This window comes from Falco rusticolus, chromosome 4 (genome assembly GCF_015220075.1).
Source record: "Falco rusticolus isolate bFalRus1 chromosome 4, bFalRus1.pri, whole genome shotgun sequence".
Taxonomy (NCBI): Eukaryota; Metazoa; Chordata; class Aves; order Falconiformes; family Falconidae; genus Falco; species Falco rusticolus.
This window is the reverse complement of record NC_051190.1, coordinates 81419879-81446310: the sequence shown is the minus strand read 5'-3', so window position 1 is coordinate 81446310 and position 26432 is coordinate 81419879. Positions and strand designations below refer to the sequence as shown.

The following is a 26432-nucleotide window of genomic DNA, read 5'->3' as shown; positions in this document are numbered from 1 at the left end:
ATAAGATGTGGTAATGTGTAGTGAGACATTTATTGCGGAGAAATAGATAATCCAGCAAAGATAGTAAGAGAAAAGAGGAAATCTGCTTGGACCAGAAACATTAGAATGTACAAAAACTTATCCAGTGTTAGCCAAAAGGTCATCTAGCCTTGTGCTCTTTCTCCAGTGCCATCTATCAAAAAGCCTGAGAAGAATAGGGTAACATGAAATATATTTTCATTTTGTGGTGTGTTTCTCATGTGGATTTCAGTGGCTATTTCTTCCATTATTCCCTCCAATAATTTTTGAACTGATGTAAGCTTTTAGCATCTTAATTGCATGTTGTGTAAAGAAACCTTTTGTTTGTTATATCTGCTGCCTCCTAGGTCTTTCTCACCTGTCCTAGATTTTTCTTGGGAGAGGCAGTTAATAGTCATCCCCTATGTCCTCATTTCAGCTAGGATAGAGCTAATTCTCCTCTTAGCAGCTGGTGCAGTGCTGTGTTTTGGATTTGGTGTGAGAACAATGCTGAAAGCACACAGATATTCTTTGTCATTGCTGGGTAATGTTTATACCAAGTCAAGGACTTTTCAGTTCCTTGGGCCCTGCCAGCAAAAGGGGCTGGAAGGGCACAGGAGATTGAGAGGGGACACAGCCAGGACAGCTGACCTGAACTAGCCAAGGAGGTATCCCATACTATATGACATGATGCTGAGTATATGTAAGCTGGGGGAAGAAGGAGGAAGGGGGAGACATTTGGCATTATGGTGTTTGTCTTCCCAAGTAACTGTTACACATGATGGAGCCTGGCTCTCCTGGGGATGGCTGAGCACCTGCCTGCCCATGGCAAGCAGTGAATGAATTGCTTGGTTTGCTTTGCTTGCGTGCATGGCTTTTGCTTTACCTGTTAAACTGTCTTGTCAACTGACAAGTTTTCTGTCTTTTACTCTTCCAATCATCTCCCCCATCCCACTGTGGGGGGAGCGAGTGAGCACCTGCATGGTGCTGGTTGCCAGCCAGGTTTAAACCCCAACATTCTATTTATCCTCAATTATCAATGGCATACATGATTTCAGAGAAATCTGTTCTCTCTCCCTTTTATCACCTTTCTAGGCTGAAGAGTTCAAAAGGTGTTCAATATTTTGATTGTCCCCACTTTCTTTCTCCATAATTTTCCCAGTTCTCTTATACTCTTTGTCGTTGGGGCTTTTTTCTCTCCTCCCTCCACGTTTCCTCTTTAGGGAGAGAAAAACTGCATGTAGTGTTCAGCATCACAACACAATTCATGTAAATGCTATTAAGCTCTGCTCCAATACTTCCTTCAGCTATTGTAAGCTCAAGACTTTGTCCCTGAGAACTCATTGCTCTTTGTAAAATTAGGATTGTTTTGTTTTCTCCTATGTGTTATCCCAAATCTGGGTTCTTCACGTGGTGTGCAAGAGCTGATTCAGATTTAGGATAATATATGCATCACTTTATATTTATCCACATTAAATGTCACACACATTATACCCCAGTCACTCAGTACTGAAATGCCCTTTTGCAATTCTTCATGAATTGTGTGTATTACTGGAAGCGGTCAGAGTGAACAAAGTGTCCAAGAGTGGGTTCTTGGACAGATGTGAGAGCACAGGAGAGGGTAAGACTAGAACTGAATTGGCAAGGGAGGAGGATGGTAGTTACAGCTGGAACAAACTGGACAGTTTGGAAACGATTGGGCAGAGAGCTGGAGAAGTGGGGCAGAGAAGCGGGGCAGGCAGGTGGACAGCTGAGATTCAGACCAGATGCATGCAGAGCTGTGAGCTACAGTGCAAAACTGTGTTAAAAAGCATGAGAGAAAATGGAGTCAAAAACAGCTTTGCAGCAGTAGAACTAATAAATGTCAGGAAGAATGATCTCACTGTGTAACTTAATGGTATAAGCTTTTATCAGGTAGCTTTCCAAGTACAGGTGGTATCATTGTATAATAACATGAAAATTGTATTTATTTGTAAAACTGGAACTGTTCTTTCAAGATTCTAACTTTTCTGCACTTACCTATGCAACCTCTGCTTATGCTATGTGCCATAAGAGATTAACACTTAGATTTGCCATAAGTACAGTTGGTAATGGAAAAAGAAAAAATTGACAAAGATGTCTCTATTAAAATCATGCCAGTCACACATAAATCTCTTATGGATGTGCATCTCCAGTGGCTATTTCCTTACCTTTGCGTATGATTCATTATAAAGCAGAACAGGAATTATATGATTGTTAAGACAGAAGTGGAAAGAAAAGAAGAACATTAGAAAAAGTCATACATTCTTATTAATATATATTATGTGCTGCAATGAAATCATTTTACCTAAGTATAAAATTACCTAGATAATAGATTTATGAACAGTAAGAAAAGATGGAAAATATGTTGTCTGTTGAAAACTTCTGAGAGGGATAGGACTTGATAAAAATTTCCTTTATATTGAATTGTACAAAACATTGGAATGTTTTTTAGCTACTGAAGTTGTATTTATTTTGTCAGATATTTATTTACTTAATTAGATGAAATCCAGCATATCAGCACATTTTATTACCAGAAATACAAAGTACAGTCACCATGAAATACAATCTGCTGTAAATTTTACCTCACTTGCTCTTAAATATATGTCTCAAGCTGGAACTCAATAAACAACAGCAATTTTAGGCATTCCTTAAAAAAATTTTTACCATACCAACTTTTTTCCCCATACATTGGGAACCAGCACTAAGGTTTCTATATTGTTGAGGGGTTTTAATGCAATACAAAATTTCAAACTCTAATAACTATGGATTAATGTAAACAACCTTTTTTATTTTTAAGTGATAATTTGCTTTCATAAATTTGGCTAACCTTTCTTTTTTCTTTTTTTGTTGTTTTGTTTTTCATATTGCTTCATGGTGTAAATGGCCACAAACTTTTAAAAGTTAAAATCATAGAATGGTTTGGGTTGCATGGGCAGGGACATGTTCAACTAGACCAGGTTGCTCAAAGCCTAGTCCAACCTGACCTTGAACACTTCCAATGATGGAGCACCCTCAGCTTCTCTGGGCAACCTGTTCTCATGTCTCACCACCTTCATTGTAAAAAAAATTCTTCCTTACATCTAATTTAAAGGTACCCTCTTTCAATTTGATAGAATCATAAATAATAATAAACCTTCCTGAAAGCTAGATTATTCCCAGCTGTATACTACATGGAGTTTTCCACTATTCTCTGAAGTCTCTGGTACTAACCACTGTCAGTGACAGAATATTGGAACAGATGTTCTGCTTTTTTGCCCAGCATGGTGTTTCCTATACTCCCAGTTTCATTTTTAGACCTTATTATCCATGTTTTCAGACGTCAAAAATAGGTGGTTTTACTTGGATCTCTTTTAGGATTATTTTCTTTTTTTTCCCTTCTCTATTTTATCATCATTCTTCTGTCAGCATTGCAGAACTTCATTGCATTTTGAAATTAGGTTCCTATCTTTTTCCCATTCTTCTCTTTCTTGATTCTTGTTTTCCCTGATGATTATCTCCTTTGTTTTTTCCACATATACTTGTCAACTTTCTCCCCTTGGTATCCTCACAGTTTCTTCTCTGTGGAAATACACCTCTGGCTCATACTTCCATTTCCGCACACTTCTCTGGTAATTTTGATTCCCTGCAGAGTGGTTCTACATGTTATTCCACATTTCCTTGGAGCAGAGGACAAAAGAGTGAACAAGGGTGAAAAGGGAGCCAGAGAGACCTGTTCCTATTAAATACTTACCTTGAATCTGTGGCTCTGAAGACCTTCCAGAAATGTGGTGAATGAGATGATAAGCATCTAGTGTATATGGTTTCTTTCCTATTCTTCCCCCACCCCCACCCCCTGTGGAACTTTTTTTTGTTTTTTTGTTTAATCATTACATTCTGTACACTGTTCATGAATGCTGCTCTTCAAATGGGAGCTGTATGCAGGAAACTGTATGAGTTTATGATACAGAGTGAGACCAGCCCTTGACACTCACTGAGAAATGAACAGTGCTTTGCAACATAATTGGAATACCTTTAAGAAAAATGTTTTTGGAAGGCAGTGCTTAGAGATTATATTTTGGGGAACAGTATAGTTTATGGAGGAAATCGGGTGCTGCTTGTCCAAGAGCAGACTTTCTTGCACAGATTTGTGGTAGAGATGGCATCCAGGCAATGGACTTTTCAAGGAATTTACCTTGGAAAAATTAAGAATTTTAGTAGTTTCATCAGTAAAAATATCTATACTTTGTATAGATTAAAGGGTAACAGATGACAGAACAAGAGACATTTTTTTTTCTTTCTCTGCCATATGAGAATATTGAAAATAAAGCTTTCCCAGAGTGTATTTCCAAATGGTAATAATATAGTTAAATTCTGTATGTATTTTCATACAGATGGCCAAAGCCATATTCTTGATGCAAGGCCATCCTTGTGCTAAATTTAAAATCTCTGCTCTGAAAAAGTAGCTGTATTAAAACAGTTCAAAGTGTATGTTATCAAACACACTTAATATAAGCAAATATACATGTTTTTCTCCAGTCATTTTCAAAAATGGTCAAAGTACTTCAGCTGAAATTTTATAAAAATTCCAGTCAGAAATTTCCTGATGTAGGAATTTTTAGCTCAAGTCATTGAAGCCTGACATTGCTTAATTAAAATAAAGTGGAAATAAATACAATAAATATAAACAGTAGATATAAGAAGTGTAAGTACAATGTGGTAGAAAGTGTGACAAACTTACAAATGTAGCAATAAACTCTTGCCCCAACTGTAGACCCTTAATGCCAGAACATGAATTTGTTTCTTAACATTAAAGATACTCCTGTTGTACTGTTGTGACATTTTATTAGCAGTCCATCGCTGGTCTATTGTTATGCACATTCCGAGAGAGAGTGTATACTGCAGTGAAGTACAGGCGCCTTTCAGGTGTAGAATAACATATTTACTATTTCCATATTTAGATACAGGACAATTTTTCAGTGACATGCCTTGTAATTGCCTAATCAGAAAGGTTATATAAAATAGTTTTAGCAGTAGGGGGGTTTCTGATTAACTGATAATGGAGCAAACCCATATCACAGACTATTTTGATCATTTTGCCTTGATTACAAAATATTAACCTGAACTTTTCCAAGAAACATATCCAAGTGTCTAAGACTGATATTTATCCACACTATAGAAACACTTAAGAAATGACAGTATTAGCCTTCCCATACTGCCTGGCTAATTTGTTTCATCCCTGTTTAAGAAAATGGTTCCCCTTATCAGAAAATTGACCATTGCTTGAGGGTGTGGAAAACTGCCAGCATAAAAGGTGTTTAGTCTCGTGAAGTACAGTTTTGTTTTGTTGTTCCTACATCCATAGACTGTCTATATTTTGGCATACTGTAATCCAATAGCAGGATTAGATAAGTCAGCCTTTAATTGTGATTGATGTTTTATTTATATTGTATTTTCAAACACAAAGTTGTTTAAGAGTTTAGCTATGCACTTTGAAGCAATGCAAGAATCCTTTCCTGTAAAATAATCTATTCCCTTTCCTGTTCCAACAAAACTAGTGTTGTAAAGAAAATTGCTACTGTATAGCACTTTTTTTTTTTCCCCTGAAACAGACTTTGTCTTTATTTTGATTATCTCTTATTAAAATTCGGAACAAGCCTAAATTACCTCTAGGAGAAAAAGAAAATAGACATGACAGCAGCCTGTGATTCAGTTTCTTACAGTTTTAATGATCCAAAATTGTCATTAAATAAGCATTTCTTTACCAATCTAAAATTTACTTAAACCACTGTGAAAGAAGTTAGAGTTGCCATGACAGTAGGTTTTTTAATCTTCTGAATGGACTCTTCTACTATTTGCTGCTGTCTTGATAAGCAGATAAACTTCACCTGTTTGGAAGAAGAATGCAAGTGGAAGATATGAATTTAGAGAGAATTTTTTTTATTAGAAAAATTAGAATATTTGCTATAATAGTAAGACTGGTCTTCCTTATGGAAATTTTAATGTGATTTGTCTTTATTACATTTAACTGTTTTACATAAAAGAAAAGTTCTAAGACAATTTTCAGTTCAATAAAAAATATAATGCATTTGAATAAAAATGTGCAATTGAATCTGTTTCATGGCTGGTAAAGGGAGTTGGTAAATCCTTTTAAAATGAGGAATAAAATTATTTGTATCTACATTTATCTTTGTACTGGAAAAGCTGTCAGTTCTCTGTTTATCCTTAAAACCAGACAATAGTCAACTAGAGAAAGGAGGACAGACTCAAGACTATGTTTTTTGGCCTAATAGAATCTTTATATTGCAATGACAAGAAATACACCCACCATCAAAACCTCATCTGATAAATGTACTTAATCTTCTGTCATATAATCCTAAAATATTTTGATTTATAGATACAAATTTTCTAGTAAACCTTGAGTGCACTGACAACTCTGGGTTTTGTTTTGCTGAACTCAAAATACATGAATTTGTCACAATATATTCTGAATTACTCTATATCAGTTTTATCTTTGCAAGTCAGTTTAGTATATACAGTGCTAATAAGTCAATTTAAAGCAGGATTTTCAATAAAGAAAAAGAACATGCTTCATTTGGCGTAAAAATAACTGAATAGCAAGAGGAAAGACTCTCAAAGGAGAAGATGCAAAGGCTTGTTGATCTTAATATAGGATCAAAAGAAATGACAAAGTATTTTTCTGAATACTTACATCAGGGTTTTGTGGTTTTTTATTTTTATTATTATTTCTTCATTATTCATTGTCCTTGCATAGAAAGTAGCTGGAAAATAGCTGCATCCAGATTTTCTAGAGGGACCCAAAAGGAATTCCAAAATTTGTTCACATTTGTTTCGAAATGAACGACTCTACATTTCCTCAGATACATTGGCACAAATTGGCACAGGTGATCCCAGGTCAGCATACCAGTGTGCTAACTGATCTGCAGGTATAGAAGGGATGTATGTCAGATCACTTCCAGTCACATACACTTGAAGTCTGGAAGCTGAATCTGCTCTGAGCCTTTCTGGTTGATGGATGCCATTTATCCCAGAGCAGATTCTCAGAAATTGTTTCCAAACTTTTTCAGATTTTCTGTGCAAAAACCTTTGGAAATGCCTGTCGCTTTTTCATCAGGAGTGTGTGACTTCCTTACTGTTCTGTTCCCCACCCGACACAGGCTGCCAGGTTGGATGTCCTTGCAGACCTCTGGTACTGCACCAGAAGTTGCTGACTCCTGTGCCAGCAAGGTGTCTGGGAGTGGCCAGTGCTGTTGTGCTCCTTGTCCCTTTGTGACTTTAAGAGCCACTAAGTAGACTTTTGTGTGTTATTTGAAATAAGTACTAAGGGCAGGGTTTGTACTTTTGCTGACACGTTTGACAGTCATCTTCATCTGCATTTCGCTCTTCACTTCTACCTCATGGAAACTCAGTCTGAAGTTCCAAGCACACTGTGCTGTGTCTGTGTCAAAGAACACTTTATGCAAGTGGATGAACTGTTTTCATATCTGATTCCTAAGTGTGAATAATGAATTTTAATTCAGTGTCTTGTGTCTTTTTTTGTTGGTTTTTTTTGGCTTAGCTTCTTGTTTTGTTAAAGAATAATAATTACTCATGAGAGTTCTACAAAACTGCACATACTTATTTTAAATGGTACTGCTGGTGTCCTGATTGTGTTTAACAGTATGCAATAAATCTGGTAAAACAGAAGTGCAGTCTTTATGTATTTAAGAAGAAAAAAGCGTAATCTCTGCCTGCTGTCATGATAAATTAAGCAATTTACTAGCATTATATCCAGTTTTATTTTTCTGTAGAATCTCTTAATGAACTTCAAGTTGCAGGTCTCATCACCCATTTAAAATGTGTCTATGATTTAGTTGCCTGGTAATACAGCTTTCCTACTGCAAAGTATCTAAAGATTGTTAGGTCTGGAATTTTTAGTTTCTTCCAATATCTCGTCTGTCATCATGAACGATAAGCATTTACCTTACCTTTAGCTAATTCAAGGCAAGCTACATTTTTGTCTCATCTCTTCTTCATGATGGGAGTGCCCTGCTTGCACATTCTAGTACTCAGTGGAATAAAGATTTGAACCATGAATCAGAAACCATATAGTAGGTGTAAGACATGAAATAAAATCGATACGTTTTTCTGAGGCATGTCACTGGTTAAGTGACAAAAAATATTCTGATAGTCACTGAAAAAGAAAAGTCAAAGGTACATTTGAACCTGTCAGTTCAACACATTCCTGTTATCCCTTTAGGGGATATCATACAACTTGACACCAACATTTAAGCTTTGAAAATTATGAGCTCATCTATTTCAAATGGGATGTCACATGTTCCCAAGCCTTTGCCATTACTTATAATGGAAGACAGGATGATCACTTTTGTCACATATTGATAGTGAATAAGATCTTTCTTTTTTCTTTTATTCTTGTTTCAGAATGAAGAACAAATTTTGGTATTTTGAATTTGGCACTTCGGAAACTTTCTCAGCCACCTGTAAGAAGCTGCATGAATCTGTAGAAATAGAAGTAAGAAACTAATTGCTGCATATATCCTTGAAATGTCACTAGTTTGGCTGAAATGCAGGGGGCAAGGGTGCAGAGTGCCTGAATCCAACAAGGCAAAGCAGTGCACATCCTTTCGACCCTACATTCCAAAATATTATTTTTATCGTGTCTATTTGTAGTGTAGCCCTGCACACTGGAACAAAGTTCAGTTTGATGATTAGTGAAGTCTTAATACAGTAGACGAGGTCAAGAGGTGAAATATAACATTAGAAATCAATAGGGAGTGTGGCTAGGTCAGATGGAAAAATGAAAGACTGTCGGAGGGAGTGAGAGCTGCTGCAGGATTAAAATAAAAAAAAAATCTTATTATTTCTAGGTCCCAAGTTTTTATAACCTTTAAAACTCAATTCCCTAAAATTGTACTTACTTTCCTGAATAAAGGTTAAAGAATATATATTTTTTTTGAATCATTCCCCTTCATTAAATAGCTTTTCTCTCTGCACATGGGGTCATCTTTCCATTATGCATTGAACATTAACTGAAAAGACACAGGATAGTTACAGACAAAATAGGAATTTAAAATAATGTGCCACTGCTACTTTGATGGCTGATAGCATAAGTAAGTGGCTAAATTACATAAACTATTTGGGGGGGTGATATTTTTAAATAAGTAAATGAAAAATGTGAAATGAGTGAAGGTACAAACCTGAGAATTGAAGTTAAATAATTAAATCATTTTCCAAGAGGATTATGGTGCCTTTTCTTTCCAATAGTAACAAGAAACTGCACATGTCAATGGAGTATTTGTATAATGTCATGAGGCACTCACAGAGGTATGGTGAGAGCTATGAGTCTTGTCAAAGCCCCCTGAACAGCAAAGTCTGAAGTGATCTGAAAAGACCATGATCTGGTAGTGGGACAGTAGCAAAGAATACTCGGACCGAAACTGTAAGACCTGTGGTGCCAGACTTGCCTGTTACACTGTTAAGTTTTTTTTTTAAAGTGGAAACATGCTCCACAAGTTAGATTAAAAACAAACAAAAAATCCCAAACAAACAAAAAAACCCATAAAAGACAGACAAAACAAAACAAACAAACAAACGAAAAAAACCCAGAAAAAAACCCCAAACCAAATAAAAAACTCTTGCTTCCCAAAACAGTGCTTCACACATATGGGTTTAAGTACATGTAGCCTGGGAAATATTCAATTAGTTATTTGAAGAAATGGCTACCTCATTTGATTTCATTTTAATATACTGTGTGTTAAATGTACCTTTTCGTTAAACACAAATTGAGGAGCAGGCTTTCCCAAGAAAATATTTCTGTCTGGTAAAAATCTTACATAGCCTGAAACATAATAAGATGTGATCCTAAACCATCTAGTTGTAACCATTGAAAGGGTGGTGAAATGTCAGCATCCCAAAGCAAACAAGTATACGTGCAAGTTTGTGATGCTGCTAATACCAGTTGTATAATTATTAACAATTCATATCAATAACAACAATATCACTAATAAATATTACATTATATGAGACATGTTTGTTAATATTCACTTCATCTGTCCTGATCATTATCATTATTCCTATAATTAAGAACAAAAAGCATAGGGGAAATAGTTTCCAAAATGTTTATGCAAGTGTTAGGAGGTAGTTATTGACAAATTTATTTACGAGTAAATTACATTTAAATGGACAATGCTTGCCAATATGCTTGTATCTTATGTTTCTTGTTTGAACATTAGAAACACTTGGGAGCAGCGCTGTTTTCATCTGATTTCTAACCTGCTGCCCCTTGCTTGGGGACATTGCTGCAAATGAGAGCTTGATGTATGATACTTCATTTAACTCCAAATAAAATGCACAAAGCATGCATTTGCTCTACAGCCACACTTTGAATGAACAAAGCCTGTGAAGATTAAGGATCTGTATCTCTGAGCTGGGAGACAGCGATCTAACATTCCATGGGCAAATATTTGTTCAACCCTAGATTTGATTTCTAACATTATTAAGTTTGGCTTTCCTGATAAACAATAATGTGTCTTATGTTCTGTATATTTTCTTCTGTGTGAGATGCAGAACAAATTTTGGACACTAAATTCTTACATTACCTGGAATAAGATGTATTTTTATTTCCAAATTGGGATCCAAGAATTTGAGGAGAGAAACATAGGTTCTAAAAGGTTAAAAAAAAAAAAAAAGCAAAATTAACTATTTATTTTTAATAATAATGTGTTAGTAAATAAGACTTAAGATTTTACTGTTTAGAGCACTTACACTTTCTTTCCAATTCAGAAAAAAAAGAAAGGTGTGTGGAGGGTATTTAATAAGAGCAAGCACAGATGCAGTGTACATGGGGATAGCATGGTCCGTACCTGCAACGCTGTAAAAGCATCATAGGTCCTCCCATACCACCTGGTATGAATGGGTGGCAAAAAGGAATTTAAATGGTCATGTAGTCTTGCATGATATTGTACTTGATCATATAGCAAAATCTTGATCTCGGCTGTTTTCAGGCATAGGTATGTATGTTCTCAGCTCAGAGTGATTTGAAAATATTTGATATAATGAATGAAGTGTAAAATATACTACCCAAAAAGGGACTGAGGCTAGGAAAGAAGGCAAAATAGAACCAGAAGCACTAGTGTTCATTTCTAATCTAGGCAGGTATGCTCTGTGCTTTAAAAGCATGCTTTTATATTTAGCAGTATCACTGCAGTATTTGAAATTTATAAAAAAAAAAAAAAAAAAAAAAGGAAATAAAAGGCGCAGAACACATCTGGGGTTTGTTATTGTAGCATATGTGTTAGGACAATACAGAGCTACCTGTAGCTCAAACTTCTTGTCTGTGGTATGAACAAAAGAAATTCTCCTTTACTAATTCAGAAAGTTCCTCGTCACTGTGGGATTCTGAGGCCTAGTCAAATAATTGTCTTAGTGTACTACCTGCTGTGTTCAATATTGAGTGAAAATGGAAGCCAGACCCTGTGCCATCCTATTTCACAATTCTTCTTTTATTTAAATAATTCCAGTCAGTTTGGGGGACGCCAGACCTTTATAAATTAACAGCAGGGAAATACCAAAGGTGTCAGATTGCATATTTATCATCTTTCTCGTGTAATACTTAAATATGTATTAAGAAGTGACTGACATAAATTAGGCAGATTTCAGAAGCCACAGGCCGTGGCTTGTAGAGGACCCCCTTCTGCTTGACATTTCATCCTTGTCAAAGATCAAATTATTTTAATTTAGGCTGCAAATTATAAGAAATGAAGACTTCTTTGTGGGAATTCCCTGTGGTAATCTGACTTTTGTTGTTACTGCTGCTTGTCAGTGTGCAAAAGATATAATATGCATGCAAATAAGGTTAAAAAATATGTACTATCTAATTATCCAGCCAGTACATTCCACTTGAAGACAGTGGGAGGCCTGACACACAGTATGTGTTTGATTCATTGAGGCCTGCAGGGTATTTACACAAGATTACTTTTAATTATGAAATTAATATCTGTTTATCTAGAATGTATAGCAGTAAGTGAGCATAAACATGAGCAGAATTTTTAGTAAAATAAATCATCTTAATATTTAATATGTATAAAATATAGGGAGGAACTATGAATTTGCTTTCAAAATAACAGTGAAGACCCATGTTTTTTTTCTTGTAAAAAAATGTGATAGGTTACATTTTCAACTACAGTAGTTGCCACAGCTGCCAACTCACTTCCAGATGTGTCTTTTGATTTTAAAGATTTCCCTATATGAATGTAATTCACAGGTTTAAAATTTAATTCATGAAGAGCAAATATGAAATGGAAATCTTATTCTTAAAATTATTCTCTCTCCAGATTTACACTCTTAGAAGAATTAAGAAGATGCAGAGTATGCATTATAATACAGTTCTGTTTGGTGATCTCAGAAAGCTTCAGGGTAAACAAATAATTATGCACAGTTATTTTTGAGCTGTACTTTGCTTTTCTTCAAAGCTGTGATAAAGGTTTAGGCAGAGAGGAAAAAGTGTCAGTGATCCACAGAGCAGCAAGCTGCATGATGTCAGTGGACTATTACTGAAGCAGAGCTAATTATTTTTCCAGTTTTCTTCCTGATTATTGTATATTGGAATTACAAAATAAGACCCTTAATCAGTTTTAAATGCATGACTGGACCCCCTACTGGCTCATAAAACATTGCAGGAGTAGGATCTAATGTTTAAAAATATGCTGCTATACATGACAAAGTGTGTGCAATTGCCAGTATATCTATATATTCTGGCTATGTTGTGAGGAATGAAACTAATGTACCTGTAGCCAAGGTACAGGTATATGAATCCTGGAAAATTTGGCTGGTTCAGTGAACTAATTAGTAAGACTGAATGCTTTGCCTTCCACCTGCATGTTCAACTGCAGTAATCTGAAGTTGGGTCTTCTTCTCTGGAGTTTCTTCAGTGTTTTTCTGTATTTTGTATGGTTAGGAGCTCCCCTTGATCCTAAAACCATGTAGGTAGGGAGAAGGACTTAGCCTGAGTAAATTGTAGTCAGCGAAGGCTAGGTGTATCCTGTCAAGCTAGGTGCATCTCATTCAACACGTGCCAGGTGAACTGTGTTTGCAAATATTATAGGCTTCTGCCACCTGAGAAGATGCTGCAGTTTGTCCCTGAACAGGCTGATAAGTTACAGTTCAGGGACTGTTCTCCTGAAGTGAAAATTATAGTCCCTTTACAAGATAAAATTTGAAGCCAGATCTAGTAAAAGAATGTACAGCTATAAAATGGCTTTATGTCCAGTTTTGCTATAAGAAGCACTAGTGACACAAGATGCCCTACAGTAACGATTCCATCACTTAAGGGACTGTCCCACAGAGTAAGTTTTCCTCTGTGTGTCCAGTAAGTCTTGGAAGGCTTTTAGAACACTGATATATCTTCTTTAGCTCCATACCCTGTGTTTTGCTTTGGCTGTGGTGCGTATTTCAGAGAACTGGCTGATGGAGGTTCTGGGATAAGTGCTGTAGCTACATCAGCATTTTGCTGTACCCAGTTTTGTTAATCTAACCTCCCAGAAGTAGTTATTTGTCAGGCATAGCCATATGCTAATGTGCCAGTTGTGCCTTTGGTTTGAAACTATTATCTGTGTGGTGTTCTGTGCTCCTGGGGCCTGCTTAGACTCTTCTCCATAAAGCTGTATATGCTCTATATGCAGGGACTTTCATATTCAGCTTCATGTGGAAGGGACTCAGGGGTTATAATGACAAGTATCATTGCAAAATCATAAGACAGACAATTTAGCTGGAACAGGCAACAGAAAACCTCCAGTTATCGCTATAGAAATTCTTGTAGTACAAATGTTTTTCTGCTAATAGCTGTAGTAAAGCTACAAATATATTTCACTTGGGTCAATGAATAGGTATCAGATAACAGCAAGACCCTACCAAATGATCCCACACTCCAAGCAATCAGGAGCTGAATAGGAATCATTGCTTGCCTTCTGAATGAGGATCAGTTCCTATCTCATACCTCCAAACACAAGTATAGATCTTATGTGAAAACACTAAATAAACCATTAACAATATTGAATGATGAACTGCTGAGTAAAAATGTCTGAAAGGTAGAACATTCTGTTTTTCCTTTCTCTTACTGCTTTCTCTCTCCTTTTTTTTTTCTTTTCTTTTTTTTTTTTTTTTTTTCTCCTTGCTAATCAGTGTGATGGAATTCAGCTAGACTTAATCAATATTTCTCTGGAAGGAATTGCCATTCTGAATATCCCAAGCATGCATGGTGGATCAAATCTTTGGGGAGAGACAAAGAAAAGACGTAGTCACCGTCGGACAGAAAAGAAGAGGTCAGATAAAAGAACCACTGTCACAGATGCCAAGGAATTGAAGTTTGTATGCCAAGGTAAGCTTACAGGTTAATGTAGGCTATCTGGCTCCATCCAGTCAACTTAGTTGTATAATTAACTTTGTATTGCCTCTTGTCAAGAAAAAGGATAGACAGTTCTTTGCTATTTCTCTTCTTGTGAATTTAGCTTTTCTGATGGGAAGCACTGGAGCAAAGGCATAAACAAAGACGTGCTGACAGTTACAGTCTATATACTTGCAAACCTGGCCGGGATGTTACCTGTTAAGCAGATTAAGCACACCATGTGGCACTGTTTGCTACTACAATATTCAGTCTAGAAGTACCTGGAGTTTTTGGAGTCAGGAAATGCTTTCTGAACATTTATAATGCTTCTAAATGTCAGTGTGCATTAAACTTGGGGATAATCCTGCCCTGTTTCTAACAAATTTTGGACAGAGGCTGTAGGAAGGTACTTCAGACTAACAAGAGCAAGCTGTGTATACATTTTATGGACTGTATGCAGTCCCTGAATGCATATGTTGTAGCTTGCTTGCATGGGCATGATCAATCCTTTCAGGGCTTGTATACTCTACTGGTGATTAGACACTATTACTCCATAAATGTTTTTATTAATCATAACTCTTTACAAAACCTACAGTATATAGTAATTTCTGTTCTACTTTGTAGAATCTGAATATGCATTGTAACACATTGCTGCATATCACAAGTTCTAGTGATTATAAAACACCATCCTGTTCACACCAAGGAATGCACAGACCAGGCTTTGAAAACATTTATTTTTTCCCTCTTTTTATCCTATGGAAAAGAATATCGTTTGCTTCAGAGTATCTTCCAGCTTCTCCTCCTTATTCAAAATGAGTAAAGATTAGGGCTTTAACTGATGTTATTGTGATTCTTTTACTCATTCTGGATGGCCTATTTTTTACATTTCATTAGCAGTAATTTTTAAATCACTAGTTGTATCTTAGTTTATCAATATGTTTTGTAGTTTTAGTTCAGCTAACTTACCTGGATGACAAAAGTTTGGGAATAAAGTAGTTTCCTGTGGCTTGGAGGTTGCAATAAGTACTAGGACTCGAAATTGCTCTGTGTTTCAGCAATTTGATACCTGTTCTCAGTATCTGAAAGTAACTTAACACACACTGTCAGCTGGGGTCTTATCAGCTCCTAACCTTCTGCATACACTACTTCTGTATTATGTCCTGATGTTCAAGAGGTGAAAGCAGGTATTGGGTAATAGACTCACCAAAAATACTCTTTTTGTGTTGCTTCTCAACATAAGGATACAGGATGTTTCAACATTTTGATAGCAGTGAAACAAGGTGTTACAACCTCTTTCATCATTGAAGTTTTGTATGTATTCGATACACACATAACAGTTATTTCAGTCTACAGACTGTTTAGTAGAACGGTGTTGCTGCACCCCGTTTCCATTTTCCTGGACAGTAGAAACTAAAATAATAGTAAAAATATTAAAAACTGAACAGAAGATCCTACATTATCTGTTGAAGTACTTTAAATGCAAACATTAAGCACCTTCCTTCAGAAAAACTAGTCTCATGACTGAGTTTCTAATCACTTTATATGCATTGTGGATGGAAGTAGCTTCAACCAAAAAGCAATTTCAAAGCAGAGATTTACTTTCAGTATCATAAGCTAGAGCACCTCTTTCTCATCACTGAGTACATAGATAGTATTATTGGTTGCAGCTACAGTAGCTTTTTAGCACTTAACAGTTGTACATTTCTCGGATTTCTGAGTTGCCTGTGTTTATTGCATTCTGGTTTACAACACTGAGCAGTCTTGAGCATGCAAACTGGGTTCCTTTTAAATGGTGGGGGCACAGGATCTGACTGCAAATGGGTGTTCAGTCCATGGAACAAGGTTAAAACAACTCAAAGTAAAACTCCAAAATTAATGTGGCATGAGCATTTGAGAGCAAACTGATTTGCTCTAGGCATCCACTCCTATTTTATATTGCAAACAATAGTAACTTAATTCTGATAACTAAGATAGGCTTTCAGGTTCGAGTGTGCTGCTTCATCTCAGTAGTCAAGATTATTGCTGAATAATGGAATTCAGTCCATTTTATGTCTAGGCTTCTCAGATAGTTTTGATGAATCTTAATCTACCTACTGTGGAAATAATGGACTGCCTGTCACTTCTAAAGCCCTATGATTCCTTCACTAGCTTTATACAAGCAAACCTGAGAGCCTGATATCGTCTAACTGATTATTTTCTTAGGCACATTTGAACTGTACTTTTTAGTTTGAAGAAAACATTTTGTAAAATTTTAATGCCTGGTGCAGAAATAGGTATTGCCACATTGAGAAGCATGGTAAATGTGTACCTGCTCGTTAACTTCTGTTTATTTACTTATTCTGAATAAATATTCTTTCAGTTCATTTTTATGTCCAAATAAAGCATTGAATCACTACACTTTCTAGGAGACAGCAATCAAACATCCTCATATTTTCATATGTTTACATATATCAGATTTTGGTGTTGGGTTTTGTGTGGTGATGTTTTGGGTTTTTTTAATCTAATCCTCTCATATGGGACTTCTGAGTGCCACGCACATTTAATTTAGTCTTTTTCAATTGCAATGTAACTGTGGGTTTTTTCAACTGCATATCAGACTGTATTCTTGTTGTCTTTATAGTTTTATAACTTGACCATAAATACACAAATTGAAGTTTAGTACTCAAAGTCAGAGCCCTTAAATGGGATACTTGCATGGACTAGTGAAGGTTGTCTCCTCACTGGGTACTTTGTTGCCCCTGAGTGTATTGCATTGCTCGCCTCAAACAGCCTCAGGAGGACTTTCCAGATTTCCAAAAAAGAAGAAACTTGTGTGAGGTTCTGCTGCTGTCCTCCCCCTGCTCTTGTGTGTATCACCTAACATAAGACATGTACATGCAGCATGATCATTACTGCAGGAAAAAGGGTCAAAGTTCTGCCAAATCTTTTTTCCTTTCTTGTATATCTGTGTGATTCAGGAAAGGTGTATTCCTCTGAGGCTACTCACAGAATTACAGAATGGTAAGGACTGGAAGGGACCTCTGGAGATCATCTAGTCCAACCCCCTGATAAAGCAGGTTCTCCTAGAGAAGAATGCAGAGGAACACATCCAGGCAGGTTTCCAATGTCTCCAGAGAAGGAGACTCCACAGCCTCGCTGGGCAGCCTGGTCCAGTGCTCAGTCACCCTGAAAGGAAAGAATTTTTTCCTCACATTCAGGTGGAACTTCCTGTGTTTCAGTTTGTGCCTGTTGCCCCTTGTCCTGTTACTGGGTGCTATCCCCCTCTTTTATTTTTTTTCTCCATATTTACTGTCACCTGATGATGCAAAAAGACTTGTATTTTCTTTGCTATTCCCATTATCCACCTCCATACTCAATAGCAAGACCACAATCTGGACTTTAAGTAATCAAAATGACATCTCTTTGAAAAACTATCTTATTATATGAACACAGTCTGAAAAACAATTTATTGAAATGTAGCAATTTAAAATGTGCAGTATTTAAATATGTTCCCTGCTTATCTCATTAGGAGTTGTGCCTGTATGCTAAAGAGCAAAATTTGGCACTGATAGCATATAGGTATATATGTCTCTGTGTGTGTATCATATTTCTGTCTAACTAGTAACTAGCTCTCATGTTTTCATACAAAATATATGAAAATATATTTGTCTAATTAACTTAGAAGTCATTGAAAAGAAAACCTTATTTAACTTCAATATACTAAATACTATCTTAATCTTTGTTAATGGAAAAAAAATACTAGTTTTTATTTCAACTCCTATTCAGAAGTATAGATGGTCTTTCAACAAATGTTATTAGGATAAAAATAGGATTTTTTTTCTAATTTAATTTCATTTTAATTTCTAATTTATCATTATAATTTCTACTGTACAAAATCAATTCATTAGGAAAAAATACAACTACATATATTTGTGATAATCCGTGAAAGTAGATGATTTAATTAGTATTTTGACTTTATGAATCTGACAGTTGCAATGTTTCCATTTGTTTTGTTTTAAAAACTTCTAGTACGTGCATATCTATGACATATCTATCCACAATCATTTTTTTTCTATGTACAGATTTTAGATGTAACTGTGAACTATCCTTGAACATTATTTGGACAGGATTTTTGTTTGGATGTACACAGATATTGATAAATGCAAAAAATCAGTGCTTTAAAAAGATGAACATACTGCATAGGAACTAAAGTATGAGTTGAGAAACATAAATGTAAATAACTGAGCTACTTGTTGAAATTACATCCAAAACATAAGCTGAATCATGACGACATATCTTACATGAAATACATATGCCACTTATGTTAAGTATAAAACAGCAAATTTTTCTTCCTCACAGAGAAACTAAATAAAATTTTCAAACCTGTTATGACACAAAAAGGAAAGAAATCTTTTGAAAATCTTTCTAGTAAAATTTTTGCTGAGTAGACTAGGATTCCTTTGGGGTGGATATAGTTATGCTTTGATTTGCTTTGATTTGCTGAAGTCCAGTTAGTGCCCTGTCCTGAAATCTCTTTTAAAGTTTAAAGTCTCTTAAGACTTTATTGCAAACATATATGTAGCTTGGTTTTGCAAAAGTAGTTCCAGTCACCTCAATGGACTTATTCCTGAAGACACTTCTATGAACTATTAATAGGTGAAACCTTTAGACTATAAATATTTAAGTGCAATACTTTCTTCCTATTTATTTTGTACATTACCAGGCACATTGATACTTAACCAAGTACTTTCCAAGTTGATTTGCACAGCTTGTTAAGAGCTGCAGTGAGTATTACTCAGCAACATGCCAGGCTACTAGAATAATTCAAGACAATGTGCATTCATGTCACAACACCTAGGCATAAACCAAGCTTACCAATATGATTCAATAACTCCATGTGGAAATCTCTGTTAATAACTGTGTTATGACTTTCTGAATGGAAATGCAGAAGTTTTGGAAACAGAATAACGTGTATACAGTTCACTACAGTTAAAAGCAGGGGACACGTAGAGACTGTGAAGGCCTTAAAACACTTTAGAATATCTATACATAGTGAGAGAGGAGAAAATACCTTTCTTATTAGGTGTCAAATTCCACTCTGCAGCGGAGGCAGAGAATCTTATTCCAATCTTCCTTATAGCCAGGGGATTCCTGACAAGAGTTCTCTAAACAACTTATAAACTTTGTAGACTGGCAGACTAATTTAATGTATGGGAGTCTTTCATAAACTACTCTCTGGCCGGGTGGCTTCTCCTTGCTGTTTATAATTCTCTAAATTTAAAATTTTGGCACATCATTAATTTTGAGATCTCTAATATAAATTAATTTCATAAGTTGAAAAAGTAAGAAACTGTGATCTATGTACTCACTATATATACTACATACACTGAATATACATTGTCTATTCAATATTGGTAGACTTTAGGTTATTTATGATATTGTACAAGGCCTGTATAATGAACTCTCTATAATAATATTTTTATCAAATCCTCTGGATAATGTAATGGATAAATAAGGTAATTGTCCTTATTTTGGATCTTGTTTAGACAGTTTTGGTTAACATAGCCATTAACACATTACCACAGAGAAAAATAACTAAATATAGCTATTTCATAGTTGGTCTATGTTAAGACATTCAACGTACAGAAACAGTGTTGTTTGGACAGAGTATCTAAGTGAAATCATTCAATTGCTGCCTTGACAATCCTAACTAGGCATTTTTGTGCACACATATATATATATAGTTTGATGAAAGAAAATAGTACCGATATAATCGAGTTCTACCAATTTTAGTAATCAGCATTGCAGGATATTTGTGTTACTTTAGAAAAAGAAAAAAATAAAAAGGTAAATTAACTTGATCACAATATCTGTTTAAGAACTTGAGGTAATACATTTTGGTATTCAGAATTCAAGGAAGCAGAAATATGTCTAATGAAAACCAGTCACTAAATCAGTTAAACATCAAAGGAAATAATAATTACATGCTGTCCTAAGCTAGACTCAAACTCACTGGAATAGATAGCAGGGATGTGTAAACACCTTATTGCATTTGGGATAGCTTGCAAATCATTTATGGTCCTTTCTCAGGAGCTATGTACACAAACTGAGGTATATTTCTTTATCCATAACGAAGATACAAGCAGGGCATATATGGTGGAAACCCTTGCTGAGTAATAAACATATACATTTGTATTTCTGTGAAAAATAACAGAAAAAGAACAGTGAACCTGAGAAAAGGGGAAGCACTGAACACAGTAATAGAAAATCTGTTGATGCATTTCTTAGAAAAAGTGAAGAGAAAGACTGCTTTCTCAGCCAAATTTTGACTATAAAACTGTTAGATAAGCCTTCTGTTCAGTCTTCCTAAATTTAAGGAAAAAGCTCTTTTGTCTGTTATGGTAAGGAAGACATATGAAGAATGAAAATCTAGCACTGGTGTTTTTTTCCTAATGGAAGCAACCCAAGAAACCCTGCAACTTGTTTAAGTCACAGATCAGAAAAATTAAGAAACCAAGTTTCCTTAAAAAGCAGTACAGTAAGTTATATTTAAAAGGTTTATGGCAGATTGTGTGTCTCAGTTCCCCAAAAAGAAGGTAAAAATGGAGGGGTCCATATGTGTGCTGTCTGGCTATTTAAATAGGTCTAATCACTGACAATATATGTCAAAGCATTAAGTATATGAAGTTCAGAGAAGTCTGAATTCAGCTATATTATTTGAATGTAAACTACAACAAAACTCATGTGGGACTTACTTTTAAGGTGTAGATTCAGGAAACATACATATGATGAGTTATAGCCCTACATGAATCTAAAACGCTTCGGCTGTTTCACTCACAAATCCACTTCATTTAGTTATATGCCTCAATTACTCTGCTTGGAAAATAACATAAAGTTATCGTTGTATGAAATTTTAATTTCTTTCCTAAATTTAATATAATTGCTCTGAAAATAACAGCATTTTTAATGTTTTTGGAATTTTATTTTCTGTCTTTGATTGAAACTAAGAAGGCATAAAAATCACCTAAACAGCAAAGTTAACCCTTCGAATCCAAATACTTCTTCAAAATTTAAACAATAGAAAAAAAATCTTAATTTATTCAAATTTTTTTTCCTGTCCAAGCATGCATCATAGCTATTCTGAACATCTTAAATCATAAATCAAAGTTTTAACCTAAACTTCACATATTTCTGTGTGGAATTTCATTACAGTTATGTGAGTGCATTGTGTTTGCAGTAAATTAAATCCTTGTGAGGCCTCTTAGGGTGACATTAAATTCAGTGTCTAAAAATCAACCTTATAGCCAGTAGACAGAGTCTCCTCAAGAAAAGTATTTATCCTGTGCTTGAACAAGGGTCTAAGGCAGGTAGACTAGAATGCTTGCTGGAGGTGACTCTCTCTCCCTTTATTTTAAGTGGAGCCTAAGTAATAGGCTGGGTTAGACACCGCACTTCCAGCTGACTAGATAGTGAGACGAATTTCTGAATGTGCTGCATGTGGCAACAGTTCATCAAATACTTGAACAGTCCTTGGAGCAGGAATGGGAATAGGGTACTGCTCTGCCAGATAAGACTTGTTAAGCTGAACCATTCTCTCCTCTATGGATCTAGTCCTGCTGTATCCCAAGTCCTTCATGAGCACTGTAGTTGCTAATCTACTGAGAAGAAAGGACTGTGGCAGATGACCTGTCTTCCCAGTGTGTGCCAACCCTGCTTGGAGTAGAGTTTCCAAGTGTGTGGGACTCAAGCAGGGTAACGCCTGTTTGGGGGGTTATAGTATAGGCAAGCGTAAGGAAACAGGGTAGTGTTCAGTAGCATTATGTACTGCCCTGTCTTTAGTTTGGTCTGCATTATTTTGTTGCATTCTAAACATCTGCATGACACGTTGAATATCCCACCTCCTTTGTGCACATTTCCGTTGCAGCACCTGGCTGTTGCGCGTTGCCTCTTCTGTCTGCTGAATGGCAGTAACTGGCCACCGCGCCAGGCATTGTGCTCCATATCTCAAGCACAAGCTCAGTAGGCAGCGGGAGCTGCTGTCTCACTGAGGGCAGCAGCATGGTATAGCTCATCTGTGTGCGAGGTGTCGATCTCTGGCTTTGCCGAGGTTGCACGTTTGACAAGGGCATGGAACCCTTGCAAATCTCTCCCTGTGGAAGCACCTGTTCCTGCACACCCGGGACCTGCGTAAGGCAGTGTGCAGATCAGAAGTTGCTTCTACTGGTATATACTTTCCAGTTTTTGGTGGTTCTTCTAGAAGCTGTGGAACAAAGCACTCCATGCTGTGATGTGTTATCACTGATCAGAAGTATCTTATCTGTGGAGGCAGGAGTTCAGGGGCAGGGGGAAGAAAAAGAAAAAGAAGAGGAAGTAAGAAATAAATTCACAGTTTTTCCACATTAACAAATTCCTACTTCTTGGTAGAGAGGTAATTTTCATAACTCAGAACTTGGATTTGGCTGACTATCTGAGGGATAGGTTGGTATTCGGCTGCCAATGTCCCATATTGGCTACTGAGGACTGTGTGGCCTTGGCTCCTTATTTTTGCTGCATGCACGTATTTACTGGAATGACAGATTCAGATACCATGAAAGGGATAAATGACCCTTTGTCCTAACCATTTAGTTAAATTGTGCGTTGCACCCATTAGTTTGTAAGATAAGCATTCAAACGTTTGTTTTACCAAGCTGTTAAAGATAGTATGTGTTTCCTAATAGGCTGTGGGCTGGACTGTCACAATGTGATCATGTTATTAAAAAAGCCTTTTCCTGTTTTTCCCCAGACACACAGCAGAAAAGCTTTGGGGTGCACTCTTCCCTCTAGATACCTTTAGCTTTTCCTTTCACTCCTTTAAGAGGTGCTGTGTTCAGCAAGAGCCTTACTCATACAAATAGGCTCATCAACCTGGGGATGGAGTCCATAATTCAGAACAGTTTGAATCTTTTAGGCACATAAATACAATCCCTTGTTGCTGTGAAATGCTGGTTTTATTGTTATTAGGAAGCAGTAGGACCTTGAACAATGGCTTGGTAGTCTGATTTGGGTTTATATTTATAAAGCATGTATATATGTTTCTGTGCAATATAGATCATAGTAGAAAAACAATTTCCTTTTATTTACAAGGCAGTTGAGATTGTCATTGTATTATACCTTTTGGTGCACAGAATGTTCATTTTCTTTCAAGCGTTATTCATTGAAAGAGGATAATTATGGTGTATTTCACAGGCTGCCAGAAGGAAAATGTATCTTTGAAAAGTTTCATTTCCCTTAAGTTGCTCATTTTCTATAGGAAGACAGAGCTATTAAGTAACATACCCATGACAAAGATTGATTAAAATGGCATAAAGGAATATCTTATCTCTAAGTACAGGGATTTACACGTATAACTCCTATGACATTAAATGCAGTAGGTGAAATTAACTCTAGCTATTGTATAAAAAAAAGCCCCAGTAAATTGGTTTGTACAGAGAACAGGTGAGGGTGGGAAAGATGGAATGTTAAGCAGCAACCGAGAAGTAGGAAGTTACTTATTGTTTTAGGGAACACCTACAACATAGTATCCAAATAAAGCCAAGTTCTGTACCAGCAGCATCAATGCAATATTCTGCTGGGGCTCACTTTGGCTGCCAAATACTGGAAACACTACCTTTCTGGTGGGGCTGAGATTCTTGTATTCAGCCAGCTCCTTAGAACAGCTCAGGCCTCTCTACAGCATTCAAGGTGAACGTAGCCTGGGTCTGTCTGACCTGGAACACGGGATATGCCCTAATGTGCACCTTGTACATGGCATACCTCTCAGCACACGTGTCTGCAGACAGCTCATATGGCCTGTTCCACAGTACTCACAGTGCTTAACTCTGCTTTGCTGGGAGTCCTTCATGAGCCTTGTACCTTATTAAACCAGGTAATTGTGTACCGTTTGGTATGACAGCCGTTATTTAAGATGTGGGAAATGATGATGGATGTAAATGGAATATCCAAAGATTTTGATTTTTGCTTTTTTTCCTATTCATTGCAGAAACAGTAACAAATACCATTTTTCAGAGTAGCAGAACCGATCAGCTTACCCAGGGGGTTTTTTTTGGGGGGGTTACCTTCTTTTTTTAATTTTTCCCTCCCATTTCTAGTACTAAAGACAGTGTTTTTGCTGGTATTTATTTGTGCCAAAGACTTGACTTTCACTTGAAAATACACCTTGCAGGATGTAAAGCTCTCTAATAATTAGCTTGTTTGTACATGGCAGGAGAAGCTAAATTTTGCCTTTCCTGAGCTCCTTCCTCGAGCCTTCCCTCCATGTTGGTCTTTCTTCTGACTGTAACTTTTCTACCACGTTTCAGCAGCTCATCCAGCATGCTGGCAACAGTATGGTGTGGTCAGTCTAGAACTCAGAGCCTGTTAATACAGCACATGAATACTTGTTATTTGAAATTTCCTGTGCCGTGAATCAAATATGAATATTTGTACAAGAGCATTAGCACAGGACATAACTCCTTTTTGGGGTAATTCCACTGAAATTACCAGATTTACATAAATGAATAAGAAAGTACCATCAGCTTACGGCATCACATTTTCTATATATAGAAATTTGGATGAGAAAAAACAAGTTTCAGATGAAAAAAATGTGAGTGTGTGTGCATATTTAAACATGGATATGTTTATGTACTTTTTCCTCTACTTCAGCAAGAATTCTATAACAAAAAAATGTGAATAAATGAAAAAAAATATTCCTTGCTGGATATATCTTCTACGTTGTGCTATTGATTCATATACACATACTTTTTTTTTTTCTTTACAGAAACATACATTCTCATATTTTTGTAGGGCTTAATTTTTATTTCTTACTGCTCTATGTCATGAATAACAATTATTGCAGAAGTGTTAAACCCATCTGGGAACAGAAAGTAGCCCTGTCTTAGTTATGAAATAACCATATCCTATTATGGTACTTTGATACAGAGCTTTTCTTTAATTAACAAAGTGAAAACATCTGTTACTGTCTCAAAATAGTTTTTGAGTTTCATACGTTTTATAATTCATGTGTTTCTCTGCTTCTGAAGTTTTTCAGATATAAATTATTTGTAAATGTCACTTTTCTTCCAAAACCTTACAAAAAGTCAGCAATTAACTAATTACAACAGGTGTTTCCTTTCTTGAGGAAAGGAATGCATATGATTATTGTAATTTAAATTCCTGCGTGAGTTAAGGAATTGACCTGTTATTAGAAAACACTGCAAGCACACAGAAAATTATAAAAATGAAGTAGAAATGTTGGATGAATTTAAGACTGAGACAGTTTTAACCCTTTCATGCTCTTTTTACATGTGAACGTTGTAGGTGGTTGCCCCCCCAACCCCTCCAATCCTAAATGTGACTTGATATGTGTATACATGATTTAGATTTACAGTAATATTTTCTGATGCCAAACATATGTTTTTATATTGTGACCTTTGTACAAAAAGCTGCAATAACCATTCTGCAATATTCAATTTGTTTAATGGCAGACAAGTATTCCCTAGAAATGTCTGATAGGACATTACTCAGATTGCTCATTTAACCCTGCCCCTGGTGCCTGAATCTGTAGTTTAAAGATACAAAAATAAAAATAGAATAGCCTAGCTGGTCGTTTTTGGCTGCTGCAACACATAATCATATCCTCTGATCCATTCTAGTTTTCTATTACTTGTTAACAGAAAATTTCAAATTCCTTGAGTGTTTACAAAAGGCGTTGGATTGACAGCAATTTAATTTTGGGTAACAACAGGAGAGACAGCTTCAGTTAATGTACACAATTAGTATTACTAATAAAAAAATGGGTAAAATATCCTAAATATATTGATGATAAGGACAACCCAGTAAGACCACAGGTTTGGTGTATATACATTTGCAATACTCACTAGAGGTAGAAGTGGAATTTACAAGAGAAAATGAGTGTTGGTGTATAAGACAGAGAGATGCAGAAAAAGAAGCATATATTAAAGTTAAAATCTCAGGTTCAGTCTGTTGTATTAAAAAAAGCTGAATTTGTTCTGTTGTGGGTTGTGGTTTTTTCCCCTCACTC

At 36.0% G+C, this 26432-nt stretch overlaps 1 protein-coding gene across 1 annotated transcript in view; it reads left to right on the top strand.

The window, feature by feature from the left end:
• Positions 1–26432, top strand: part of DGKB (diacylglycerol kinase beta) — a 363209-nt gene that overhangs the window by 269414 nt on the left and 67363 nt on the right. The window contains 2 exon segments of the mRNA XM_037387123.1: positions 8437–8527; positions 14194–14389. Coding sequence (XP_037243020.1) covers positions 8437–8527; positions 14194–14389 — 287 coding nt within the window.